Source organism: Phodopus roborovskii, unplaced genomic scaffold (assembly GCF_943737965.1).
Source record: "Phodopus roborovskii unplaced genomic scaffold, PHOROB, whole genome shotgun sequence".
Taxonomy (NCBI): domain Eukaryota; kingdom Metazoa; phylum Chordata; class Mammalia; order Rodentia; family Cricetidae; genus Phodopus; species Phodopus roborovskii.
This window is the reverse complement of record NW_026126540.1, coordinates 32,257,125-32,285,081: the sequence shown is the minus strand read 5'-3', so window position 1 is coordinate 32,285,081 and position 27,957 is coordinate 32,257,125. Positions and strand designations below refer to the sequence as shown.

Below are 27,957 nucleotides of genomic sequence, written 5' to 3'. Positions count from 1 at the left end.
GCCCGACGGGGAGGGGTTAGAGACGGAGGCGGAGCCAGCTGGAGCCGGTGTCAGGTTGCTCCGGTAACGGTGACGTGAACGCGTGGGCGGAGCTATCACGCAGGTTGCATATTTTAGGAAGTGAGGAGGAGGCGCGGGCTCGAGCTGCGGCTGGGTCTGGGGCGCGGAGCCTCGGCGGGAGGAGGCGGACACGTGGCAGCGGCGGCAGCAGCGGCGGCAGCAGCGGCGGCCTCGGTCCCGGGCGCCAGCCGTCCTCCCTCTTTCCTCCCGCAGCAGCCCTAGTTCCCGCCTCTCGGCTCCCCCGGCCCCGCTCTCCCGGCCGGGAGCTGCTTTCTCCTCTTCCTAATCTCCAGCCACAGGACCCGGCGCGGGGCCCGCAACGCCGCCACCATGGGGAAGGGGGTGAGTATCGGGCGAGCCCGGGCCGCGGGAGGGGGCCAAGGAGGAAGCGGCTTGGGGACCCGTCTCTTGGCCCTGGAGGGGGGCGGGCGCTGAGCGCGGTCGGCGAGCCTGGAGGGGGAGCGCCCGGGGCGGCATCTCCGAGCCGGGCGCCTGCCCTGTCCGCGCCCTCCGGTCGCCCTCACCGCGCGCCTTGCGCTTCCTTTCTCCCTCCTCCCTCCGTGCCCAGGGGAAGGAGCGCTCCTCCCCTTCCCCCGGGGAGCTCCGCCTGGGCCCCCTCGCGGTGGCCGTTCTCGCCGCGGCCCGGCGCCGGCGAGGGCAGCCTCCGGGTCGAGACTCCCTTCTCCTGGAGGCGCTGGGGCTCGGCCAGCTCCCCGCAGAGGCGACCGCCCTCCCCCAAAGGAAAAAAAAAACTGGCTTCCCCTTACGGCAGAGCCGGCCCAGCAAAGCTGGTGCCAGAAAGGGTGTGACTTCCCAACCCTAAGATAGCCTTTAAGGTATACTTTTGAGAGCTTCAAAATGGGCCACTTTCTATAACAGGATGCGCCTTTGGCAAACGTGTGTCGTCTTAATGTTGGGGAGGGGTGTGTAGAGTTATGTCAGAGGATGATCTTGAAGGAAGCTAGGCTGACCCTCCGGGGCCTCTGGGTGCAGTCAGTCTGACAAAGGACTGGAGATTGGGCAGTTGATGGTGTTAGAAAAAGCCTTGCGGGTTTCCTGCTCGTCTCTCACCCAAGAGCGGTTCCCGAGAGGAATGAGGGGCCCGGGGCTGAGTCCCCACCTTGATTATTCCTATCTACCTCAGAAGAATTAGCTCCTGACCCCAAAGCAGCTCAAATCCAGCGGATAAAAAATTATAACCCCAAATAACCCTGAAAGTAGCAATTCCTAGGTTGAAAAGGCACCAGTCATGAGAATACAGGTGCGAAAATCCACTCCATCCTGCCTGACCGAGCAGGCTGTAGACACTCCGCAGGCCCTAAGGCACCTGGGTGTGTATACTGAGATGGGGAGAAGGAAGGAAGCACATTCTCTGGAGACTAAGTGGATTTTGAAGGAGATAATTCTAAGACCTGAGCCAGGTAGGGAGAGTAGGGCCAGTGGGAGTGCCCAGGGTGGGCCTGGGATTATGCAGCATCAGAGAGGAGAGCTGATTGCAGGCCTGCTCCGCTTCCCAGGATGGAAACTTGGCCTGTGTGTCACACCATCCCTATAAACCATTTCTTCTTTAAAAACCCTCCCTTTCCTCTCCTCTCCCCTCAAAAAGTATCCTTCTCAGGCAGAGACCTTTAGTGGCTTTTAGGGAGTACAAAGACAGAGGAAAGCCTAGGAAGGTGAAGTGACTTGTTCAAGGTCAAATGATTGTTCAGTGACAACAGGTGCTAAACAACCTGTTGCTCTCAAGCTTGCACATAATCAACCTCTTAGCATGACTTTATGTGGAGAATTCTAAAGTTATCTTTCAGAAGAAATTGGGGTGTTTGTAATAATAAATAAGCCAGGCAGATGTTTAAGTCTGAGTCTTGCCTATAGGCTGCAGATGAATCTCATATGCACTGGAGTGGTACAAAAACAGTCTAACTGAGTATTTAGTAGAAGTTCAACATAAGTTTTTATGGACCCTACCTAATAAGTGTCTAGAGTGACAATACTAAGGTATTTGGAGTACTCCTATAAGTCAGATGTTAGTTAGGTTGCATGCATGCATTCATATATATGTGTAGTATGTCTTTTCCAATGACTTTGAAGGCCAAACTGGTCAGAGGAATATTTCATACTGAAATGTTGGGATTTTTCCACATGGGGATTAAAATGTGGGTGGAGCGATGACTAAAGCCCTTTTGATAATTGGTTAACCAGAAGCTTAACGGCAGCCAATTTTTAAGGCCATTGTGATCCCACTCCCCTTTTCTCAAGTGCCATGGGTTTAGGTATGGGTGATATTTTCAGGTGATTCTTACTAGTTTTCAAAGCCTGGGTCCTGAACGTTTGGTGAGACAGTGAAGGGCCAGCTTGCTGAATCATTCCTGGATGAAATAGGATTCTGTCCCTTTTTTTCCACATTGGGTGTTTTTGCCAGTGATTCGGCTTAAATCCTCAATGAGGCCTACCACCCACAACAGTTTAGTTCACCAAAGGTGCACATCGTAATTGTTTAGAAATGCAAGAGACTTTCTAGGTTCTCGTTATTATTGTTGTTTGTTTGGGGGTTTTTTGTTTGGTTTTTAAGTTTATAAAAGATGAGAAAGGGGAGGGTCTCCCTAGCCCTTCACTTCTCTGGGTTTGGTTTACGATTAACTTAGTTACCTAGAAAAGAAATTCTAGCTTATGGGTAGTGATCTAAAGACCAGGCAGGAAGGAGGTTCAGGTTCAGGTGACACAAGGGGTACACATGTCAGCAGAAATCCTGGTTGGATGGTAACATTATCTATCAATTGCCCTTTTGGAGCTAAACTCTTAAGTGTGACTAAATACCCACTGGCTGCTATAAAGCTAGTACTTTAGACTCAACACTGTAAGGCAGAGTCCTCCCAATGGAAAGTGGCCCAGCCCTGCCAGGAGCCCCGGGGCAGCCCGTGGGAGGCTCGGGGAACAGGGCAGAGGGTGTGAGGTTGCTTTCACCTTTTGACTGCCAGTCATACAGGGTAAGAGTGTAACAGTTCCCTGCCTGGAAGGTTCTCTCTGTCTTGCTCTAAGGCTGGATGTCTTGGCTGCTTACTGTTTGTTAATTTGTAGCGTTCTCTGCTGGCAAGTTTGTAACAATAATGACTCACCTTCGGGTGGAAGAGGAGGACATAGGGCTGCTAACCCAGGAAGATAGATTACATCCCTCACCCTACCCCAAAAAGCTTTATAAAGATCCTGTAGGGTGCTTATCCAGATGAGGGCTAAGACTTAAAATCACATTTAAGAATAAAAAGTAGTTCCAGCAATAAAGCAGAGAGAGGCTTGGCACTCACATTCCATCCCTGAACTCTCCAAAATCACTGCCTGAGGATTACTTAGCAACAAGTGCACAGAGAAGTGGCTTTCCCTTCACATCCTCTATTAAGAATAGCTCAATAATGAGAGGGAGACATTAATAAATATCCCTGAACAGCATTGTAAAAAGAACTGAATCAAATTTTTTTTTCATTTGAAGACAAGCAGGTTTTTTGTTGTTGGGGTTTTTTGTTTGTTTGTTTGTTTTGTTGTTGTTTGTTGTTTTTTGCAAAATCCCTGAAGCTCTAGTTTCTGGTCTGGCCAGATGTAGAGTTGTCACCCTTAGGGTCAAGTGGAGTCATCTACATATTGTTTATAGAGTGAATGTCATGCCTGTATGTGGTCCATCTACTACTGCGTGAGCCAAACAGACCTTCATAAACTGCTGCTGTTGATTCCCAGGCCCTTTCAAAGCTATGGAGCAATTTTCCTTTCCCCTGAGAAACATTAAAGTTGGAAAAGAATGAGAAACACTGTTAACTACCCCTCAAAGGGAAGTATCCATTGATATGACTGGCAACTCTTTGTTGGCCCCACAGGCAGGATCCAATTAGTAGCATGTTGGATTTTCCATCATCAGCTTTCACTTTCCAAGTGAAGACTTTCACCATGGTCAGTGGTCATTTTTCACTTCTTGAAAGTCTCATTGGATGAAATAGTCATTTCTCAGCCGGAACATCCATGCCCAGGGCCCCCTGCCAGCCCGCAGGCCTGAAGAAGAAATCCGAGTGTCAGATCAGATGGGCTCACAGTAATCAGAGTGGCTGGGTTTGGATAACAAAGCACTGGGCAGACTGTTTCTCCAGTCCTGCCAGCCCTGTCTAATTCTAGATTACTCGGAGAATATGTCTAGTGGGTGCTACTGTGCATTACCAAGGGAATGTTACAGTGTGGCACCTTTAAAACACCTTCTTTTATATATTTATATGGAGGGGGAGCTAACAAAGTCCGGGCTGAACTTTCTCAACTTTCTCACATTGCCTTGAACTGAGTGTGAGAGGAAGTGTGTTCTTTGGCAGCAGTCAGAGCGACTGTTCTCCGTGTGACTCACCTCCTTAGCTGTGCTGAAATCTGGTGTCAGGAATCCATAAGACGTTCTTAACAGTTACTGGTTTGGTGTTTTCAATAACAGGTTCTATCAATGAGAAAAGAGTAATGCGCACTACACACACACACACACACATACTTTCACGGCTTTCACTCTGATTTGGTTTTATTTGGGTTCTGAGCCAAAGGGTTTTTTTTTTTTTTTTTTTTAAATCCAATACACCTCATTCTCTAGTTGCTTTGTGACTTGACAATGAAATATATCTGGGCATTGTCTCTTATCTGGTTTTATTGAAACCCCATTTAGTAACAGCAATCTCATTCTCTGTTGGTGATCTGAGAAGTTGATTGATGTTGGCTCGGGGCTTTATCTTTAGAGCCTTCATTATTTGGGGACTAGTAATCACTGTAACATTTTGTCATCCGTGGGCTGTGGTGTTTGTCTTTCCAGTCTGCTCTCCTGACGTTAAGGCCTTGGGGCACTCGGGGCACTCGGGCTGTCTGTTTGCATCCTCCCTGTCATGCTTCCATGGCTCTGGGTGCATTTCTGTAGGCTGCCAGGGCCTTGCCCTCTTCAACCCAGCACTCAGTTTGCCTCCTAGGCTTCAAGCCACCTATTAAAGAGTGATTGGGACTCGCTAGAAACTGATGATCCTCTCTGCATTACTTTTTGATTCATTCAAGCCTTTTGGAGAGATAGAATGTCCCACAGGGCTGGTGTTTTTAGTAAGTAGGAGAACTTGTAAGATGAAGAAAATCTAAAATAGAGTGATTCTTCACATACTTTACAGTATTTATTTTGTCAAATGATCATGGATATACTCTGGCAGAAGAAGTGGACTGGCAGGTTGTTAAGAATTCACTGGGGAGGAAGGTTAGGTAATGTTCCCATAGGATGGAGGAACCCAGTGGCTAGGAGCTATGGTTCCTCTCTCTCATCCTTGTAGCCAATGGGCTACAGTCCAAGTTTAAATATTGAACTGGGTTCACAAAAGACCTGGTGCTCTGACCTTGCTGGAGCACATTCTCTAGCATGTATATCTTCAGGAGTAAGAGGAGGCATGGGGGAGGTTGCCCCCTTGGTTACCTCATCTCCAGAGAATTGCTATCTCAAAAGTGTCACTGTGGACTGGGGAGCAGCTAAAGGACCCCGGCTGTCTGTTGTCCTCCATCCCAGCCCAGGCTTTGGTCCTGCTCTCCTGTCTCCAGCTAGAAAAGATCTACATTCCTAAACTAAACCACTTAGGCTTAGTAGCAATTGGAAATGTGGCAAACTAGGCCAGATTGATGCTTTCTTTAAAATGTCTCTGAAAGCTGTTTCTATATGAAGCAAGCAATGGCAGTAATGTGTTTGGTGACTAGGTTATCACAGTGACATTTGTACAGCACTATGCGGAGGACCTTTACAGACAGAGCTGAGTTTGAAGGTTTGACGTGACAACCAGGAAGATTGAGGGATACTACCCCTCCAACCCCCTTTACTAAGTTGGCCAAAATTAGGCAGAGCCTATGGTCCCAACCAGTTAGATCAGCCTGTCTTAGACTTCCCTGCCAAGATGGAGTTTGCCAAATTGAATTTGAAGGTTCTGTCTCCACAGCCCTCTTGGCCAGCAGTGAATTGGGCAGCATTGGGGCAGTTACTTTGCATGTTTGTAACCCCTCTTGCTAGTCAAAAGCTTTAGTTTTCAGTTCTGGACACAGTGCAGGGGTTGTTTATGTTGTTTTGTTAGGTGTTCTGTTTTCAGATTCAACAAACCAAATTATCAGAATTCCTTTGCTAAGTTAATAGTTATGACAAATCAGGAAACTAAGGCTGGCTGTTCAAAGACAAGTAGTTGACAGGTAACAGGGCCAGAGTCATGACATGGGCCACAGTTAAAAGCACCATCCACTGTCCTGGCTAAAGTGAGTTGGGATCTTGGGCTTCCAGGTACTTGTGGGCAATTCAGCGGGAATTTCAGAAGTCTGGAAGAGGCCTTTTGAGCTCTCTGACTGTAGAACCAGAGGTGTTGGTAGTGAGCAGAATCCTTAGAAGGCTACCTGGGTGCTGTGAAGGGCAGAGGTGGTTCTCGTGCCTGTGTAGGCCTCAAGTGGTAGGCTACTGGAGAGGAAGAGCCTTATTAAAATTTTACTGTGTGTGTGTGTGTAAATTGTGTGGGTATGTGGTCATCATGTTTATTGTAATAATTGGTAAATTTGAAGCTGTCATCTACCTTTGCCAAACATATTTCCTCCTGTAAATAATGAATTAACTGAAGAAGAGGAAGAAACATTTTCTGCTCCAAAAGGTCATGGGGATTTCTTGTTCCTATGTTGTAAGAACTGGCCAGCATGTGTCTTTCAGTGAAATCTTGTTACATATCTGTGATTTATTGTTCCCATCATCCAGGATTCTCTCTTTCCATCTCCAACATACCTTCCTTTTGTCCAAAGCAAACAGTAGAAAATTTCCTTGAGGTTCTTTGGGAAGGTGGAATCTGTAGGATGCACAGTTTGAAATAATGACACAGCCAGCCTTGAAGTGTCACATGGAGTATTTCTTGCTACAACTTCCTAGTTCTTAAATTAGAATGGAAAAAATTAATAATCCTGCATACTGTCCTTTTGAGGATGGCACAGCCTGTTGAATGCTCCATCCATGTTTTCCCTCAGAGACACTCAAAGGGAGCCACTCAGTGGAGTATCCCTGCCCTTAGTCACTCTGCTGTTCAGTGGGCCTGAGTGAGAAGTGATCAGCCTTTTCTAAGTGAGAAAGGAGAAATTACATGCCCAGGGCCCAGACAAGTGGGAAGGTCAATGAGGTCCGCGGAAAAACACCTCACCACTCTCCTGCTGTGACCTTTGTTTTTAAAAGAAATAATAAGAAAAATGTTGTCTTGCCCCATACCACAAAAACATACTTTATCAGCTTTGAAATTACAATTCTTAGTCTCCGTAGGAACCTAAGTATCTCTTGATCCGCACCAGGAAGAGCTAGCACAAAATTCTTATTTTACTTGTGGGCAAGAACTGAATCGAATAAGCTGCGTAGTTCTTTTAGACAAACATTGCCTACTGAAGTGATTTGAAGAAGTGATTTTACATGTTAATACTTTCCATGTCCCTTTTACAGATGTCCCCATTTAAAACTGTGCCTTAACCAGCATGAATTTATAAAGGGGGTTAGCTACTAGGGAATGTAGACTCCCCAACTTTACTCTCAATAGCTGTGAAGGTAGAGGCAAAACACTGCTTTTGTAGTGGGTGATAAAAACTTTGGAAGGCTGGCTTTCACCAGTATTTCTCTCCTGCCTTTTGGAGTGGATTAATGTTTGAAGTCTGAGAGTAACCTAAGCACACAGACAGTGAGCGTTGGGGGTTCAGACACCGATTCTCTTGTAGGTATATTTCCATGAAACTGAACTTGCTTAAAAAATATATAAGCTGTGTTGTAAAACCAGTACAAACTGGCCACATGCATGAAGGAACCCTTAGTCAGAGTCTGTGAAATGACTTTAGAGTGTTGTGCATTCCCCTTAGACACGTAAAAGAATGTGTCTCATCTCTGGTGAAAGCCCTCTCGTTTCCTTTCTATTCAGCACATGTGGTGATTTCTCATCTTAACTCTGGCACCAGAGCCACACTCAGGGAGGCACTTAGAGCTCTGGCTGCTCCATAGCGGAGAGAATGTTAGGAATGTTGACTGTCTTCAGCCCCTCTCCACTCTGAACAGATAAGATGAAGACTCCAGTGTCCTGCTCTCAGGGAAGAAGTTATTTGTCAAGTAACAGGGTGTCGAATAGTGTCACAAATAGCCACATCTCCAACACCCATTAATCGGAGCAGGCTTTATCTTTGGAGCCTTCCAAATTCAAATGACTGCTATATTTTAGGTGTTGCTTACTGCATGATGACTGAGAGCGTTTTGGTTTTGTTTTCATTTGGGATAACAAGATTTTAATGTAGACAGTAGAGTTCCCAGGTATTGCTTGAATAGCTGTTAGTGTATCACTTAAAATTAGAAGAAAGACCCATGAAACAATAGCAACAGTGCCGCCAAGCAAGCATAAGGCCGCCCTGGGAGTTGGCCTGCAGGGCAGAGGCGGTCTGCAGGGGAGAGGCCTCTTGCTCTGTGGACTGATTTTAGAGTACCAAGCTCAGGTTTCGTGCAGATAGGCTCAAGCACTTTAAACAGGGTGGGGGAGTGGAACGATCTAAATTTAAACTATAGAATCAACATTTTCTCTAAAAATTCTTCCAGTTTTGAGAGGCGTAGGTGGATCCTGTGAATTATGCGATAACGCACACGCTTTTCCTGCATCCTGCTTATGTCAAAACATTTCCAGGGCCTTTCATTTTGGGGGATTTTATTTTAAGGTTACAGAATGTGGTGGATTCTCTCTCTCTCTCTCTTCCCTGTGTGTGTGTTATTTTTAAAAATTAGGGACTTTTAGACTTTTTGCTTCTGTCTGAGAAGATGAAATGTGGTTAGTGTCTTTATATGAGAACTAAAGATGTTTAAACATTCTCATTGTCTTTGCAGTGAAAATTTAATCATAATGTAAAAGTGACTGGCATTAGATTTGTCATTAAGTCCTCAAACATGCTTACTAATGTTGTCTGTTCTTATCATGTTGTAGAAAGGGAAAGTGACCTTAGGAGTTAGTGACTTCGCTAAAACTTCATTAACTGGTGGGTAGTGGGGCCCAAGACTTCAGCTCTGTCTGTATGATTCACAGTGAAAACATTCCTAGGTACCTTACCCTCCTGGAGATTATTGATGGAAACATAGTTTCATTCCTTCAGAGGGCAAAATGGAAGACTGCAGAATAGATTTTAACATTGTAACCATTGTTCATACCAAATTCAGGTGGACCTGACAAGCTCTTTGAAGCCTGTTACACCTTCCCTACTTCTCTTCATATTTTTATGGTGGACACAAGATGTCTTGAGTGATGGTGGCAATAATCTGCCATTGATGGCTTTGTTTATGTGTTGTCATGAATATTAACCCAGTGACTGTTCCAACAGGCTGGGTCCCTATAGCTTTCACTCACCCCACCAAACACACAAAATACACAACTCTGAGTTTTCCGGTACTGCACAGGGCTCACTCCTCCCTTCTCCCTTTTGTAGGTTGGACGAGACAAATATGAGCCTGCAGCTGTATCAGAGCATGTTGACAAAAAGGGCAAAAAGGCTAAGAAGGAAAGGGATATGGATGAACTGAAGAAGGAAGTTTCTATGGTAAGTGCTGGAAGGAAAATTGGGTTTATGATTATTCTTAATTAATTGCACCAAGCTGGGCAGTGGTGGCTCACACCTTTAATCCCAGCACTGCAGAGGCAGAGGCAGATAGATTTCAGTGAGTTCGAGTCCATCCTGTTCTACAAAACGAGTTCCAGGACTGCCAGGATTATTGCACAGAGAAACCCTGTCTCAAAAAACCAAAATACTAGTAACAACAATACTAAAATAATAACAATTATTGCATCTTATAACTGTGTGTGAGTGTGTGCTTCTGACTTGCCCTTTCATTAGATAACTGGCTTAAAAGCAATAACAGCATTTGTTTTGCAACAGTTTCCCTCCTCCCAGGGTTGTAGAGGTTGATGCTGAGGAGTCTTCATTTTAAAATCTATTAAAGAGTTAAACAGGTTCTTCATCCACATCCATAAGCAATGCAAGTGTGGTTGGTACCACAGTCTCTGAAGACCTGCAGCCTCTGTAGGCTAAGGAGGCTTTTATGACTTAACCTATTTAGACTCAACCTGGACAGATGAGGGTCTTCATCTGGACTTCCAAGAGTTGTTGACTTTCTCTGATTTGATGTGGCAGGTGCTGGTGGACCTCTGTCACCCAGCATTGGCTATCCCTGAGGAAGCAGTGAGATTGATGCTTAGCCTATGCAGTTGTGGGAAGAAAGTTTCTTTGATGAACTTAATAGGGTTGGATGGTATGGGTGTTGAAACGTAAACTCACTTATTTATTTATTTCTGTTTTTTTCTTAGGATGACCATAAACTCAGCCTTGATGAACTCCATCGTAAATACGGAACAGACTTGAGCCGAGTATGTACTCACCCAAAGCCGGCCATACTGAATTGTAGTTTTTCCTGTTGTGCTTTGTTCATCTCTTGGTTCTGCCCTTGGAGGCTATAGGCGTGGCGCACTGGTGGCCATCATTGGCTGGGTGACATGCACAGAACTTGGGCTTCTATGCTGACACTATGGGAGTGGACATTAACATCCCCTTGTCTGAAGGTGGTTCCGAAGCCAGGCCCCTTCTCTTTTCGTCTGTGTTTGCCTGGCTCATGGTGGTGTGCCACCCTGTTGTATGTGTACGACACATGTACGAATTTCAAAAATACCTTCCCCCTAAAATGTGTTTTGTGTCTTGGTTATCTAAAGGATTTTGACTAAGTTTTCTACCACCGCTATGAAAAGTAGTCTGAGAAAAGATGGCGTTCACTTTTACAGTCACAGTCAGTGGAATGACTTGCATGGATGTCACTGTTTCTGTGAACCAATCTAGGCCTTTGGAACACCTGTCCCTGGGCTCAGAGAGGTGCTTTGCTCTACGCAGACCCTCTTGCCAGTAGTGAGGCCAGGCCATCTATTCTCTAAGCATTTTACCCATTGTTTATGTTTTTGTTTGTTTTTATTGTATTCTTCTGTCAGTGGGCTATCTAGGACTCAGTCAGTAAACTCTGGTGCTGTGTGCCCCTTACTTATAAAGTGGGTTAGTAGCCAATAAGAGAGCGTCATGAAATCAGGCAGGCTAGTTAAAGGCCCCAACCCAGTGCTTGGGTGTAGATAGGGCTCAAATGTTAGGTCATTGTTTTATTAACCTAACAGTGAATAGCCCAGCAGGGACTTGAGTCAGACGAGGATGTTGAGTAATTCCTTGCTTTTTCTCTTACTGCTTCTCTTTTCTTTCCTCACACTGCATAGTTGACACCAGTGTTACACAAACACCAAGTGCATATCAACAGACACTTTAGACAGAGTTGTGTCCTGTCCTTTTTTAACCTGGTGTTTTGATAGTACACTCTTAGTGTGAGTCTTGTGTCTGGGGCCCATTAGACCATGCAGGCTGCTGTGCAGTGGCTTTTCCAGTGAACACTGTTAAACTGACAGGGTTCCCAGGAGTTAGCTGAAGTGTGCATGTGGGTGAGCCCTTCGCTGCCAGGCCAGTGTTTTTATTACCATTGTGAGAATGAAGCTCTGTAGTTACAACTTGGCTGTTAACTCAGTAAGAGCTTGGATTCCTGCAGAAAAATATGCCTACTCTCCTGTGTGTAGGTTTTCCCCTTCCCCCATAGGATCAATGCACAGAAAACTCTCAAAACTGAACCAGTTGGTTAAAATCGATAACTTTTAGATCTAAAACTTAGGGGGGAAAGTCAACCTGATTTAGATTTTCCTTGGTTCCTTTTTAAAAAGAATTTTAAATGAGGTCTTAGGCTATTACAGATTTCTAAGGGAATGGGTTTTGTTTGTCTGCTGGAATCCCTTGCTTATTTTGGGGTGTGGGGGTTAGGCTGTTAGGCTTCACCTGGCTTTACAGCTGAGAGTCTGTTTCTTACCTATTGCTGCTGTGGACTTCTTGTTATTAGGAGATCATGATGGCTTATAAACACTGGTGTGGTCTATCTGATGTGTGCCTCTCTACTCCTCAGGGCTTAACACCTGCGAGGGCTGCTGAGATCCTGGCCCGGGATGGCCCCAATGCCCTCACACCCCCTCCCACTACTCCTGAATGGGTCAAATTCTGCCGGCAGCTGTTTGGGGGTTTCTCCATGTTGCTGTGGATTGGAGCCATTCTTTGTTTCTTGGCTTACGGCATCCGAAGCGCTACAGAAGAGGAACCACCGAATGATGACGTAAGTTGTATAGTTACAGGGGCACCGTTGACTCCTAACCCTGTCCTGTGTCCCTTGTTCACACTTACCCTTCTTCCATTCTGGGTCCTCCAGAGCTCTGATGGCAGTGGCTGCCACTCCTAGATGGCAGAGTTTAGCTCTTCACTTAGGCATATTATCCTAGTCTAGAAAAGTTTACTCTTCACAAGTTCTGGGAATGATATCATTGTTTCAATAAATAAAGCAGGAGAAATAGATTCACCTAGAATGTTGGCAAAAGCCTCATCAAGTGAGTGGCTAGAGGCCTGTAATTGATTTCATTACATACATACATACATACATACATACATACATACATACACACACACACTCACACACACACCAGTCCACAGGCTCCAGAGGTAAACTTGAAGGTGTGAGTTCCCTATTTCTGCAATCATGACCTCTCCAGATCTGCTTTTTATTCTGTGTGAAGTATTCCCACTGCTGTGCTGAAAGCCCTGGGGCCTAACAAGCCTTGTCTGCTCCCTTCCAGCTGTACCTTGGTGTGGTGCTCTCAGCTGTGGTAATCATAACTGGCTGTTTCTCCTACTATCAAGAAGCTAAAAGTTCCAAGATCATGGAATCCTTCAAAAACATGGTCCCTCAGGTACCGTCTACCTTGTCCTTCCTTTTTGAGGAGATTGACAGCTGTCACAACATAAGTTAATGTGAAGTGAAGATATTCCAGGAGTGAAGTGATGTCTGAGTAATATCTAGTGGGAATGGCTCTAAGGTAACTGTTGTGGCTGCAGTGTTTTGTATAATGAATGTATAGTGTCTTTGCAGTAGGCTCAGGTAACTTGGGATAAGTTCACTTGTAACTTGGTTTCCTTATTTTGAACTTTACCCTTGCTTTGTTGGGATCCATCTAATGGTGTCAACCATCTTCCCGTCCAAAGCAAGCGCTTGTGATTCGCAATGGCGAGAAGATGAGCATCAATGCAGAAGATGTCGTAGTTGGGGATTTGGTAGAGGTGAAAGGTGGAGACCGAATCCCTGCTGATCTCAGAATCATATCTGCAAACGGCTGCAAGGTAGGTTTTCCAGGAGACCTCTCCTGGCAAGCTCTGCTCAGTGGGCAGGATGAACTGAGGGTCACAGGGCATTCACAGTAGCCCGTGGTGAGCCCAGGTACCCACCCTACACTTACTCTCTTCACACTCAGGTGGATAACTCCTCTCTCACGGGTGAGTCAGAACCCCAGACTCGGTCCCCAGATTTCACCAACGAGAACCCCTTGGAGACGAGGAATATTGCCTTCTTCTCAACCAACTGTGTGGAAGGTAGGCTGTCTAAGGCACTCCATTGCATGACTTAGTATTTGTGGTGGTCTTTGGGGGATGAGGGGCTAGATAGGCACAATTCCTTCTTTGCTGTCTCTGGACTCTCAGCTTCTTGAAGCACAGAGCAAAGAGGAAAGCCCAAAGATCCTTCCCTTCTTTCCCACAGTTCTCTGTAGCCTTTGATAGCGGCAGGCCAGTGGCCTCTGCCCTCCTGGCAGTCCCTTTACCTAGGACTCTGCTTTAAGACAGACAGCAAGTTACCCAGAGAGCTGGACTTTTTTAAAGACAGAAGTCTACATGTGTGTATTCTGTCCCTTGGAAACTTGGCCTCTAGCTGACATAGTTCCCCCTCCCCTTCTCTCAAGGAACTGCTCGTGGCATCGTTGTATACACCGGGGATCGAACCGTGATGGGCAGAATCGCCACCCTTGCTTCTGGACTGGAAGGTGGCCAGACACCCATTGCTGAAGAAATCGAACATTTCATCCACCTCATCACAGGCGTGGCCGTGTTCCTGGGGGTCTCTTTTTTCATCCTTTCCCTGATCCTTGAGTACACCTGGCTGGAAGCTGTCATCTTCCTCATTGGTATCATCGTAGCCAATGTGCCAGAAGGATTGCTGGCCACTGTCACGGTAAGATGCTGGGTCAGCAGCAGTCATCATCACTCAGATCCACTTGGGTGGGTGCATGGGCCAGCCATAGTTTCTATCTTCTATGTTGTGTATTTGTCTGTCCCATATCACGTGGTAAACCTTAACAGAGAAAATCTTAGCCCAGGTTTATCAGAAACCCAAAAACATAGCGTTATGTTCTTACATTATCATGTAGTCCAGCTCAGGGCAATGTAGGAAAATAATAATTTGGAGGTCAATATGGAGGATCTACTTGATAAATTCTGTTATTTTTATTACATTTTGGGGGGATGAGTTCCCAGCATCTTCATGAAGTTTGACCATCATGACTTCAGACGGTTAGACGAATGACTTCTGCATTAGGATGCGGCTGAGTGATGTCCTCTCTTGCCTGTCCCATCTCTAGGTATGCCTGACACTCACTGCCAAGCGCATGGCAAGGAAAAACTGCCTGGTCAAGAACTTGGAAGCTGTGGAGACCTTGGGGTCCACGTCTACCATCTGCTCAGACAAAACTGGAACTCTGACTCAGAATCGGATGACAGTAGCCCACATGTGGTTTGACAATCAAATCCATGAAGCTGACACCACGGAGAATCAGAGTGGTAAGATTGGACCCCTCGCACTGCAACACTGCAGCACCTGCTTGCCTTGCTATATATATTTTGTGCATGTGTAGGCACAGGTGTTCTATTGCACACGTGTGGAGGTCAGAGGACAGCTTGCAGGAATCTGTTCTCTCCTATCATTTAGGTTCCAGGGATCAAGTCCAGATCTCATCATGCAGGCAGCAAGAGCCTTTATCTTCTGAGTCATCTTCCCACTTGCTTTTTTTTTTTTTTAATTAAGCTCATAACAGTGTTTTGCTTTTTTAGTTTGATATTTATTGTTGGGTAGAGTGTACATGTGTGTGCGTGTGTATAGAAAAGTTAATTTTCCCATGCATATGATTGAGAACCACTACAAGCTAATGTGTCTGATTAGGAAGTGAGATGTATCGTTTTGGATTTTTGTGGAGCTTTAATAGAACTTGCAAATGGAAGCACATTCAGCGTTAAGTCTTGGGGCTAGAGAGACAGTTCAGTTAAGAGTTCTTGCTGATCTTACAGAGGACCTGGGTTTGATTCCCATAGCCTATGTCCAGGCAACTCAGATCTGCATATAACCCCTGTTAGTGGGGATTGAGTCTTCCTCGCCTATCCGAGCCCTTGCATGCTTGTGGGACATGTAAAATCATGCTGGCACACACACAGAGAAACATACATTTGTACATTACTAATTTTTAAGAAGCCAGCCCATCATTTTTCCTGTCATGCTTTCTTGCTTCCATCAGGTGTCTCCTTTGACAAGACGTCAGCCACCTGGTTCGCCCTGTCCAGAATTGCTGGTCTCTGTAACAGGGCAGTGTTTCAGGCAAACCAAGAAAACCTGCCTATTCTTAAGGTATACCCCAGGGGTACTCTTGCTTGTGTGGGGTGGGGGTGAGGGGTGAGGGTATGGTCATCACATAAGAACTGCCACATCTTTTCTAAACAGCACCTTACCTTTGTGTGTAGGAAAACAACTTTACTGTACATTGCTTGAGATCATTGTGTAGGAGTCTTTGCTCCATCTAGCAAAGATGGTGTTGCCTGCAGCTCGGATATGCTTTCAGTGGCCACAATCCATATTAATTGGGGGGAGGGGGAAAAGAAAGTAAAATTCTGCCTGAGTGAGGTGGTGACGAGGAGAGAGAGTCTTGGTGGAAACCCTAAGCAGACCAGTTTTGCCCCTGCTCCTATGAAAGCACCTAACCAAGGGGGCAGTGAGATTGCTTTAGTGACTCTTGATTGTGTTTGCAGGTTCAGATACACCAGATTCCAATAGATCCCTTAAGCCATTATGTTCTTAAAATAGCCCAGCTACTTCCCTTATCGTACTCGTTCTTAGCTTGCTTACTAAAGATGCAGAAATAAGATCAAGCATGGTCTCAGCTTCCTGGAGTACTCACCAAGTCTGAAAAGGCTGGAAATGAACTGTGCCACTCAGCTGACAGTGTAATCTCAGAAGGACCATGGGCTACAGATGTCAAGGAGGCTGCCTGGGCTCCTTCTGTCCTCTGTGAAGCTACTTGCCTGTGGGAGTTTTCTGAATAAACCCAGTTGTGAAGTGTAGTTCAATGTACCTGAGGTGGCATCTCTTTTGAGGCTAGGCTTTGTTTAGCCTTTGGAGGCAGTTTGCTTTCTGTTGGCCTGACATTGATTGAAGAGTGATACTGTTTGTCTTGGGAGTCATACTGAAGATGGCTGCTTTGTGCTTTCCCTTACCTCAGAGTAGCATTTTCTATCTCTCCTGACTTCAAAACAAAACTAGGTAGATTATTTAAGAAATGTTTGAAGTTATGTGGGTAACTGAGCTGTGTCAATAGCATTACTACCCCCTCCCTAAGAAGGTTCCTGGAAGTAACTTCAGTCTGTTCAATAGCTGGCTTTTATTTTTATTTTTCTTAAAATGATCGTCACCACCACCCTTCTTACACAGGGTTGCTGTTCCTGTGAGCATTCATTTGCTCACCTGAGTGTCCAGGCTTTTATGTCAGAGGTCTAAAAGGTTTACCTGTATAGAACAGCTTAATAGATCAAGATAGTTGTGTGACAGTATAAGTAAGTAGATCATGGAAAACAGAGGTATGTGTCCCCAAAGTGAAGACAGCCACTAAAATGCCAGCTGATTGTGCTACTGTCAGAGCTGCTAACAACACTGGATTAGGTTAAGAGCGCAGAGCCCTTTGATTTGCCCTTGATACGGTTTGCCTGTCTGAACCCTGAGCCCTTTTTTACTTTAAAGTCTGGGCCAATGAGTGCTAGTACAAGTGTTTGCTTTAGGTTTTTTCCTTTTTTTCAGACTTAGAACCAGGAGTGTTCAGTTGTGAATAGTATTGGCTTCGAGGCTTTTTAGCAGGCCTGAGGAAGGTAAAGGCAGACTGCAGTAGGTTGGGAGGATGTGCTGGCGATGCCTCCAGGCACCCTTTTACCTGCAGCTGATGCGGCTGTGGGAAAAGGAGCTTAGACTTGCCTGGTGTGCGTTACTCCTCACCTGTTTTCTCTGCCACTGACAAGATTGGAGTGCTTTCAGAGCTCTTTCTGTTTCCCCGTGATGCCTTGTGAATCAGCCTTTCCAGGGCATTAACAGACTGTCTCTGTTCCCAGCGGGCAGTTGCAGGAGATGCCTCTGAGTCGGCGCTCTTAAAGTGCATTGAGGTCTGTTGTGGCTCCGTGATGGAGATGAGGGAGAAATACGCCAAGATAGTGGAGATTCCCTTCAACTCCACCAACAAATACCAGGTGTGTGGAACTGTGGTGGTCGCACGGGACAAGGGGGAGGTTAGGCTGGGAGAGATGAGCTAGAGGAAGAGACGGTCTCCACTCGGGTCCTACAAGATCTCCCTTTAAATGCAGAGGTCTCCTTCTGTTTGAGTATCAGTATTTCAAGTGAAACCTCCCTCAGAATGCTGTTGGGGGCTGATAGGGGAGGGAGAATCTGTGTGCACAAGTGTTATCATCACCTTGGTTCTCGGATAGTTCAGGAGGATTGTCTCTGTGAGCATGCACATATATGTGTTCACGTGTAAACTTAGGCCTACAGCACAGTGCTCGCTCTTCTTTTGTAGCATTCAACATGTATCATGAGATATGTACAGGTTCAGAAAGGATGTCTTAGCTTGTTTTACAGTGCATACTAGTTAGTTAGGAGAGCCTGCTTTTTTCTCCCTGAACTGCCATGTGCAGCCACCTAATATTTCTTCCTAAATAATCTTCACAGTTATCCATTCACAAGAACCCAAACACATCTGAGCCTAAACACCTGCTGGTGATGAAGGGTGCCCCGGAAAGGATCCTGGACCGCTGCAGCTCCATCCTCCTCCACGGCAAGGAGCAGCCACTGGATGATGAACTGAAAGATGCCTTTCAAAATGCATACCTGGAATTGGGAGGCCTTGGAGAGCGTGTGCTAGGTATGTAGGCGATTGCCTATGGCTTCTGAGCACAGCTTTGTCATAGACAGCCACAGTCATTACTTACATTCTTTTAATTCTTTCTGGGGCAATCTTGCTTTTTTTTTTTTTTTTTCCTTTTGGCTTATATTGATTAAAGCAATAACTGGTAGAGACATATTGGCTATATTGGGAAACAGAGTCTTGATTTGCTGCTGACCCGGACTTACACCTGTGGCCTCATGATGGTCAGTGTGGGGTGGGTTTTAATATCTAACCTGGGATTGTGCATGGAATGGCAGCAAACAAATGCCAGGCTGCTTCCTATCTGTTTTAGCCTGGCAGCTCTTGATTAGACATTCATTTTTTTCCACTGTCCAATGTATCTGGACGAGTGACTCTTACAGTATTTTGTGTGTTGATAGATACAGATCCATTATTTGCTTCTCCCTGATGGGATAATTGAGAACTGATCACTTGGTCAAGTTCTCTGGGTCACACCCTTTCCTGAAAAACTAACCTATAGGCAGTGTTTCTCTCACTTGTCTGCCCAAATAAAATATTAATTAGCATCCTCTCTGAAGTCACTTTGCTTTTGGATTTCCCCCAACCCCTTTAAGAAAGCTAAATTCTTCGTGAACCTGCACGGCACCTACTGTCGCACTCACTGAGCAGGTGATTGTGAGCATCACACAGTACTGAGGGCAAAGTCTGTAATATCCTTTGTGTCTTAAAATGATACAACTAGTTGGTGCAGTTACAGCAGGATATCTGTTCTGCATTCCTCTTCAAGGTAGCTCCTATGAATGCCCACATTGGTGCTCAGTAATGCACGAAGAGATGCCCTCAGTTTCCCAGATGAGGTAGCTAGACACAATTGCATAGATGCTGAGCAGCCTAATGGGCTGGTTCTAAAAACTAGTGTTGTCAGTCCAGTGTTCCCCACATTGAATACTCCTGTCCCTTGATGATAGTTCTTCTGTGTGGATTCTGTCCTCCAGCCATTTTTGTTTCATTTCACTGACTCTGTGTTATTCTTAAAGTAGGCTCGTCCACATTAAGCATCCTGTCCCCTCACTGCCTACAGCACTTAAAACCCTAACCCGGTACCCCGCCATCCTTTTCAGGGTTCTGCCACCTCCTTCTGCCTGATGAACAGTTTCCGGAAGGCTTCCAGTTTGACACTGATGAAGTCAATTTCCCTGTGGATAACCTCTGCTTTGTGGGTCTTATCTCCATGATTGACCCTCCTCGAGCTGCTGTCCCTGATGCCGTGGGCAAATGCCGCAGTGCTGGGATTAAGGTAGGATCTAAGTGTATGGTTGGCGCCATCACAGAGCTGTGGGTCCCTGCCTGTGAATGCTTCCCAAATCTAGGCAGCTACTTTCTCTTAGGGTGCTTTTCGATTTCTCATTGCCGAAGCCTTGGGTGCAACCCTGAAGGACCAGACACTATTAAAATGTTGGTAAAGAACAGATGTGAAGTTGGGGGTGAAAAGCACCTCACTTTTGATAAAAGAAACACAAATGTTGTAAATGAAAATTGAGGTTTAAGTTTGGGAATGTAGTAAATGGTGCATCCCTGTTGTTTTCGGACTTTTCAGTGACTTATTCTCTGTCTGTCTTTTCTGGGGGCTCAGTGTTGTGTTGTATTTACCCTGTCATTTTCACTGTTTTCACACTTAAAAAAAAATACTTCATTGATAGAAATTATTCTCTGAGTACTCTGTTTCTCTTAAGGGATATTTTCCTAAGTGTTAAAACAAGGAGGAACATGGGCTGAGGACATGGCTTAGCAGTTAAGAGTTCTAACTGCTCTTGCATGGGACCTGAGTTTGGGTCCCAGCACCTCACACCATGCAGCTCACAGACACCCGTGACTCAGCCACCAGGGGATCTGATGCCTCTGGCTTCCAAGGATTCCCTCACTGTGCTGTCCCTCACCCCTCAACACAAGCTCATATACACAGTTAAAATAAGATCTGGAACTGTTCTCCTTCAGAATTGTGTGAGTATGAAAGAACTCACCAGCAGCAGTATTCACACCTTTACCTATACAGTCCTGCCAAGATTAGGTTTTCATCCTCCTTCCTTCTTCCCTCCCTCCCTTCCTTCCTTTTTTTCTTTGTTTTTTTTTTTTTTTTAATGGTCTTATTAAAATTGGATTTTTAGTTTCTGTTAAATATGGTAAATAAAATATGATGTGATCATGTGTCATAAAAATCTTGGTTTGGGCTGTGGTTTCTTTCTGTAAATACATGTTTATATTTCTGGTAAGTTGGTACATATTATCTGATTATTTGTTCCAGGTCATCATGGTTACAGGAGACCATCCAATCACAGCCAAAGCCATTGCCAAGGGTGTGGGTATCATCTCAGAAGGCAATGAAACTGTGGAAGACATTGCTGCCCGCCTCAACATTCCAGTGAACCAGGTGAACCCCAGGTATAGCAGGAAGCTTAAATATAGTCTCTTCTTGGATCTGGGATGATTTGCTTCTTGGCTTGCAACAAGGGAGTAGGGAATGCACTTGCCCTACTAGAATGTGACTTTGTTGTTCGTAGGGAGAAAGCCACACTAACCCACATGGTGCTTGCTGTTCTGAGTGCTTTTGTAATGATGTCATGCAGAACTTGGAAGTAGAGGCTTAGAGGTATTCAGAGTGTCCAGAACTGGTGACATTGGATGATAAATAGTCTGGTCTGACTTCTGATCCAAAGCTGTTAGCCACTAAACTGTTAGTGTCTACTCAGTTTCCAGGTTCTCACGGAGAAAATAAATCAGAAAGAATAACTGTTCAGTTAACTCAGGCAAAGGAGGGAAGATAGTAGTATTAAAGTAAAACATGGATAATAGAAGGGCAGTGAGGCAGTTGAGAGGGTGAAGGCGCTTGCCATGCAAACCTCATGACCTGAGTTGGAAGCCTGCAACATGTCTGCACGTAAAAGTTGTTCTCTGACCTCCACACGTGTGGCTTGGCATGCATTCCTGTGTAGACATGTCATACACATGTACATACATATATATACACACACACAGCTAACAAGCAGATAGTGGAGACAGGTTAGTTTTGTTTTCATTCTGTTATGGTCTAGGGTTTTCTCACCCTAATTTGGGTTAAGAAACATTTTTCTCAGCTCTGCCATTTCTAAAAGTGTGTTGGTGTTATTTCAGTCTGTCTGGCAGGGTTGGGGGGAGGAAGGCAGCAAGCAGGCCTGCCACAGGTGGCTGTGAGCCTTGGGTGGGCGACCTGTGTGACAGTCTGTAAATGCTGAATGAGACCAGCTCTTAAGTGATGGAATAGTTCTGTTTCTGAAGTGTTGGTGAATGGATAATGACCTCTTGTTACTTTCCTGATCCCAATTCTAGAGATGCCAAAGCCTGTGTAGTACACGGCAGTGACTTAAAGGACATGACCTCTGAGGAGCTCGATGACATTCTGCGGTACCACACAGAGATTGTGTTTGCCAGAACCTCGCCTCAGCAGAAGCTCATCATCGTGGAGGGCTGCCAGAGGCAGGTCAGTGGGCTGCAAGGGCCAGGGCATTAGGCCCTAAGGTCTGTTGGTGACAGCAGAGAGCAGAAGTGGAAAGAATGGGCTCTTTGTGTCTGTGTGGTGAAGAGTTCCAGGCATAGGCAGAGTGACTCAGCCATGATGTAGTGATAGAACCTTGTGGCCAGTCCATACTATAGCCCAGAGCTAAGGCCCAGTGGAGTCTCCGGGAACAGCAGAGTGGGGTCCCAGTGTCTTCAGTGGAAGTGGAGGTTGCCAGAAGACCCTCCCCTCCAGTGCTACTCACCAGGGAGAATATACTGGTCATTTTTCCCCTTCATCCTGATGGGAGGGTTTTTGTGTAAGTACCAGGCCAAGATGGTGCTGAGACTCTGTGCAGCCTCTGCGAGAGAGAAGGGCATCTGTAATCTGCTCTCTCCTGTCACTTCATCCCTGCAAAGAAATGGGGCTTTATTAACCCATCTCTTCTCTGGGCAGGGTGCCATTGTGGCCGTCACAGGTGATGGTGTCAATGACTCTCCAGCTTTGAAAAAAGCAGATATTGGGGTTGCCATGGGAATTGTTGGCTCAGATGTGTCCAAACAAGCTGCTGACATGATCCTTCTGGATGACAACTTCGCCTCCATTGTGACTGGAGTGGAAGAAGGTGAGGGCACTTTTAAGGGGCTCCCCCAATAGGCAGTGGAGTCTCTGGGAACAGTGTGTTCATGTTGCTTTCTTGTCTCTTCAACTGCACAATGAGAACATCTTGCTTTTCTAGGTCGTCTGATCTTTGATAACTTGAAGAAATCCATTGCTTACACGCTCACCAGTAACATTCCAGAAATCACCCCCTTCCTGATATTTATTATTGCAAACATTCCGCTGCCCCTGGGGACCGTGACCATCCTCTGCATCGACTTGGGCACTGACATGGTACGTGACTGTCCTGGCCACATGTGTAGTGGTAATATGTTCCCATATGCTGCTACCAGTTCAGGTTTGTTCCCGCCTCAGCATCATTGGCTCAGTGCCCATTGTTTTCAGAGCAATTATCCACATTTGCCTACCAGGAAAGAATTCTCACTTTTATACAATTTTACTTAAGAAAACGTTGGATTCCCTAATACTGTTCCATGTACTTAAAAACAACAACAACAAAAAATTTCAGAAAAAAAAGACAAGAGGCTAGATAGATGACTCAGGTTAAGAGTGCCTGCCAGGCCTTTCACTCAGCACGCACACACATATAAATAGAATCTTTTTTTAGAGGGAGCAAGAGTTTTGTGATTAAAAAGTTCATAATGCCACTTCTGTCCTGCCTCACCTCCTCTAGGTTCCCGCCATCTCCCTGGCCTATGAACAGGCTGAGAGTGACATCATGAAGAGACAGCCCAGAAATCCTAAAACTGACAAACTTGTGAATGAGCGCCTGATCAGCATGGCCTATGGACAGATCGGTAAGCCGTGTCACTGTGTGGAGCAGGCACCAGGAAAGGCCTGAAGGGATATTCTCTGTCTGGGATAGGCTGTGATAAGAGTCAGGTCCCAAGTTCAAGTCTGAGTGTGCAGTCGAGGTAGATGGGAACTACCCTGGAATCTCTCTGCCATGGAGAACTCCTGGGCTGTCTGACTGGTGCCTTCTGTGAAGAAAACTGTAGTTGTTTAAGCACTGGGAGCAGCCTTCTTGGAGCACTGTGGAATATCAGGTGCCTGCACTTGTCAACTCAGGCAGCTTTCCCTGGGGGTGAGGCTGGGTCACATTCCTCTGTCTCATTGGGATGCAGAGTTTGACATCAAACGTTTGCTCAGTGGGCGCTCTCCAAACGATAGTTCTCCCTGACCCTCATCTCCCACTGGAGTGACCAGCCAACAGGAGATCTGGGAGATAGATAGAAAATCCAAATGTCCTCATTTTAATGCCTCTCCTTCAAGACAACATAGAGAAAGCCGGCATGAGTGACTTGATCTCGATAGCAGTAAAGTATGTGAGCACCTGGGCGAGGTAACATGGATTAGCATCTTACAGAGATTATATTATAACCAACTTCCCATGCGATAACTCCTGGCAACAGAGCAGTTGTCCTTGTCCGAGAGCTTCGCTTAGCATCTTTGCAGAAGACCTAGTTTTGAGGGAGAAAGATGGCTCTGCTCTGGAGAACTTGGGGTGTTGTGGCTGGATTAGATGACAGGAGAAAAGGATGGTCATAAGATATCTCAGGGGCTAGCAAAATGGCAGTGTGTGGAAGTCTTGAAGTAGGAAAGAGGTCATAATTTTTTAGATTAAAAAGTAGGAAAGCTGATTTCTTGTAAGGTTTGTGCCCTGATGGATGCAGCTGATGGCGTGAGAAGTGAGTGTTTTAAGAAGACCTCCGTGTCTTCCAACTCTCTGAAAGCAGAGGGGCCTCGAGCCCAGTGAGTCCACATGCTCCCTCCCAGCCCTCAGCCCACAAGAGACGGTGGCTGGCATGTCTTTCTGGGACTTCTGGGCTGGTGGTGTGGAGTAAGGGGCTTGAGTGAGGGTCAGCACTCAGGTGGTTTTTCCAACATAGGTATGATCCAGGCCCTGGGGGGCTTCTTCACCTACTTTGTGATTCTGGCTGAGAACGGTTTCCTCCCCTTTCACCTGTTGGGCATCCGAGAGACCTGGGATGACCGCTGGGTCAACGATGTGGAAGACAGCTACGGGCAGCAGTGGGTAAGTAACTGTGTTTACTGGGATGGAAGCCAGAGCTCCTCCAGCCATGAGGACTGACAGTGCTGCCATTAGCTGTGCTGGGGAGGAGCCAGGGCTGAGGTGCCTGCTTCACCTTTCAGACCTACGAGCAGAGGAAGATCGTGGAGTTCACCTGCCATACAGCGTTCTTTGTCAGTATTGTGGTGGTGCAATGGGCCGACTTGGTCATCTGCAAGACCAGAAGGAATTCTGTCTTCCAGCAGGGCATGAAGTAAGTTGTAAACGGCACAGAAAGGACCTGTGCCTTCACAATAAACTGAGCATCTGACACCCATGCCCAAGTTCCTGGACTCTCCACCAGCTGTGTCCAGCCTGCATTGCACTCAAGATGCCTGTGAATAGAGCCCACCCCAAAGTCTTAAGCTTATTTAAAGGTTTTGTTTTTTTTTTTTTTTTTTTTTTTAAAGGTTTTTCTTCCTAGTCCTCCACACAACCTGTTGTTCTCAAGTCTGTGCTTTGTAGATGAAAAGATGTTGCAATCTCAAAATGCTGGGCACACCCACAGAGTAGAATGCTCGGCCTTCCCCATCCTGCCCTCAGATCTTGCTGACAACTCATACTTAGGTGCTGGTCTGCCATCACACACACATACAAACACACACATACACACACACACACACACAGAGAGAGAGAGAGAGAGAGAGAGAGAGAGAGAGAGAGAGAGAGAGAGAGAGAGAACGAACATAGTAAAAAAGAAATCTGTGTTTGTAACTTGTAAACTTTGGTCTCCCTTGAATTTTAGGAACAAGATCTTAATATTTGGCCTCTTTGAAGAGACGGCCCTTGCTGCTTTCCTGTCCTACTGCCCTGGGATGGGTGCCGCCCTTAGGATGTATCCCCTCAAGTAAGTTGGGCCTCTTGCATTCCAAAAGGTGTGGACATAGTTTGTGTGGCCTTTCCCCTCATGCCATGTGCCTGTTCCTGCTGGGCTTCTGGGTAGTGTGAGTAAGAATTCCTCTGCACTGGAAGGTAGGAAAGCCAGATCTGCCAGCAAAGCAGACCGGCAAATCAAGACCTGCCTGGGCCAAGGATTTGGCCCAAGGTGAGACTGCATAAGCTCTGGTTCCTTCAAATTGCTCAGCAGCAAACTGTTGAGCCCTCGGGTCCTGTGCTATTCCAGTCCAGCCACCTAGAGCTGTTCTGGACTTTGGAGACTCAGGCCTGAGTCCGTTTGCTTGACCCAGTCATGTATCACTTCTGTACCTTTCTGAAGACTCCACAGGAGTTTATAGAGGATCGGGGCTCCCTTGTCAGTCATGGGTGGAGCTGAGGTTTAGAAAGTACATCACCAGGTTGTTCTGTGTTCAGAAGCAGAGCATCCTTCAACATAGAGAATGACTTTGTGCTTCTCTTAGGCCTCAGTTTTTAATATATGAAGTTCACCATGATGTCTGGCAGCCAGTGGAAACTTGCACGTGTGTTCACTGCTATCCAGTAACTGGTTGAGGTTGAGCAGCTACAACTTGATTAAACATGTTGAGCTGCAGAACATGGTGTTCTTCCAACACAAGATCCTTTGAGAGCATCAGTCTCTTGAATTCCACCTACCCCTCACATTGCTTAGACTCATCTGGACCATCTTTCATGCTGGCCTCTTGCCAACACTTCCCTCCACTGACCTCATCTTTGAGTCAATACCCTTTGACCACATCAAGTGTGTACAGACATAGCCTGGGATGCAAGGTGGGACTGGCATCCAGGGTGTGTCACAGCCTGTCCAAGCCCATGGCAGACCAGATCACTATTGCCCTCTCTGCCTCTGTCTTTGGTAAGCATGTTCCCTCCCAACCCATTAAACCCAATGGTCCTTTGGGGCTGAAGTCCTTGGTGCTTATCTCCATGTGGTCTTGCCCTCCTGGTCCTGGGCTTTCCTGTCTCTTTGTTGGCTTGCAATTTCTGCTCACCAGATAATAATCTTTATGGTTTTGGCCACAGTGTCTTTTTGTATTAGGTTCCATAGTATTCCTCAAAGCATCAGATGTAAGAAATGTCCAACTTGGATTATATTGGCCTGAGCCCTTGTTGAATGGGAGGAGGGTAGAAGAGGTCACAGGCTTCTAAACAGCTAGCTGGGAAGTCCCAGTGAGGAAGAGTAGAGCCTCAGAACTTTGTCATTTTCCAGGCACTTCGGACCTTTTGTGACCTGACTTGTTCCTGATAACTCTTACTCAATGTGGTCGGTGCTTCTGTTCCTCTGGCGGAGGCAGCGAGGTCACCTTTCCACTGCTGTTTATGGCATATAGGAAGGGTGGAGACTGCAAAGCTGGCAGGGCCACCATCCTTCCTCCTTTGTTTACCCAGGATCCTGTAGTCAAGGAAGCCTGGTGCCTGCAGGAGGCTGCCCTGAGCCTGTGGCAGCCTCCCCAGTACCCCTGAAGACCTTTCTCATCTGTCAGGGCTCTACTTCTCTTATTCCCCAGATCTGGGAACTCAAAGCACACAGCTGGTCCTCCCATATTCCACAGCCAGAGACCAAGTTTAGGTCTGACCCACACTGGTTGGTTCTTTGTCTGCAAATGCCAAGGCAGGAGACAAATGCACTTGGGAACTTAAGCACTTATGGAAAAGGAGAAAGAAAATGTTCAGTCGCTTTCATATTGTCAGCAGAAAAATACAATCAGCTCAGCCTGATTCTTATGAAATGCAGGCTGGCCTCCGAAGCCCCAGGCCTGGTGGTGGAGGGGAACCTGTGAATGACCCCAGAGCTGATGGTGTCCTCATCATTTTGGAGACGTTCACATTCTCTGACTTCCTTTGAAGTGGTTCATGTGTGTCTAATCTGGTAACTTATTCTGTTTGCAGACCTACTTGGTGGTTCTGTGCCTTCCCCTACTCCCTCCTCATCTTCGTGTATGATGAAGTGCGGAAGCTCATCATCAGGCGACGCCCTGGCGGTGAGTGAGCGTCCGTGTTTCCTTCGAGTCCCGATACATGTCTTCACACAGAATTCAATTAAGGGCAGTACAGATCACGGTTTTTAATACTTTAAAAAGTACAAACCAAACTTCATGTAAAAAAAAAAAATCTTGATATAAACCTAATAATAACACAGTAGTCCTGGAGAGAGCTAATTTGCTACAACTGAGGTCTCGTACACACACATTTCCTTAGGGAGTCACTGCCCTGGTTTTCTCTAAAGAGGCCTCACTGTATGTCCCCCTCTCTTTCAGGCTGGGTGGAGAAGGAAACCTACTACTAGCCCACTGCCCTGCACGCCGTGGAGCATCGTGCCACACACTGCACCCACCCCCACCCCCTCTTTGTGTACTTCAAGTCTTGGAGCTCGGAACTCTACCCTGGTAGGAAAGCACCAAAGCATGTGGGAGCCAGACGTCCTGGAATGAAGCATGTAGCTGTAACGGGGGGCGGGGGGAGGGCTGCCTGAAAACACCCTGTACAGGAACGACAGTGGGGAAGGTTTATATGTGCCTTTTTGTTTTTGTAAAAAAGGAAAACCTGGAAAGACTGAAAGATTACGTTTTATATCTGGATTTTTACAAATAAAGATGGCTATTATAATGGAA

General features: G+C 46.2%; 1 protein-coding gene across 1 annotated transcript; it reads left to right on the top strand.

Moving 5' to 3' along the window:
- The first annotated feature begins 123 nt into the window (after window positions 1–123).
- Window positions 124–27,957, top strand: Atp1a1 (ATPase Na+/K+ transporting subunit alpha 1). Its single transcript, XM_051198729.1, has 23 exons — window positions 124–402; window positions 9,544–9,654; window positions 10,419–10,478; window positions 12,089–12,292; window positions 12,807–12,920; window positions 13,213–13,347; window positions 13,479–13,596; window positions 13,962–14,230; window positions 14,637–14,835; window positions 15,564–15,673; window positions 17,419–17,553; window positions 18,032–18,224; window positions 19,331–19,506; window positions 20,512–20,648; window positions 21,573–21,723; window positions 22,195–22,363; window positions 22,478–22,632; window positions 23,033–23,156; window positions 24,249–24,394; window positions 24,514–24,644; window positions 25,176–25,277; window positions 27,236–27,327; window positions 27,604–27,957. Exons 1-23 carry the CDS (start codon window positions 391–393, stop codon window positions 27,630–27,632), a joined length of 3,072 nt encoding a protein of 1,023 aa, XP_051054686.1. The 5' UTR covers window positions 124–390; the 3' UTR covers window positions 27,633–27,957.

What these genes read in the sequence shown, in the direction of transcription:
- Atp1a1 (XM_051198729.1), top strand. An exon ending in CCTTGGAGAGCGTGTGCTAG is followed by an intron (nt 18,225 to 19,330) that starts GTATGTAGGCGA and finishes CATCCTTTTCAG; the next exon opens with GGTTCTGCCACCTCCTTCTG. An exon ending in ACAGCTACGGGCAGCAGTGG is followed by an intron (nt 24,395 to 24,513) that starts GTAAGTAACTGT and finishes TTCACCTTTCAG; the next exon opens with ACCTACGAGCAGAGGAAGAT.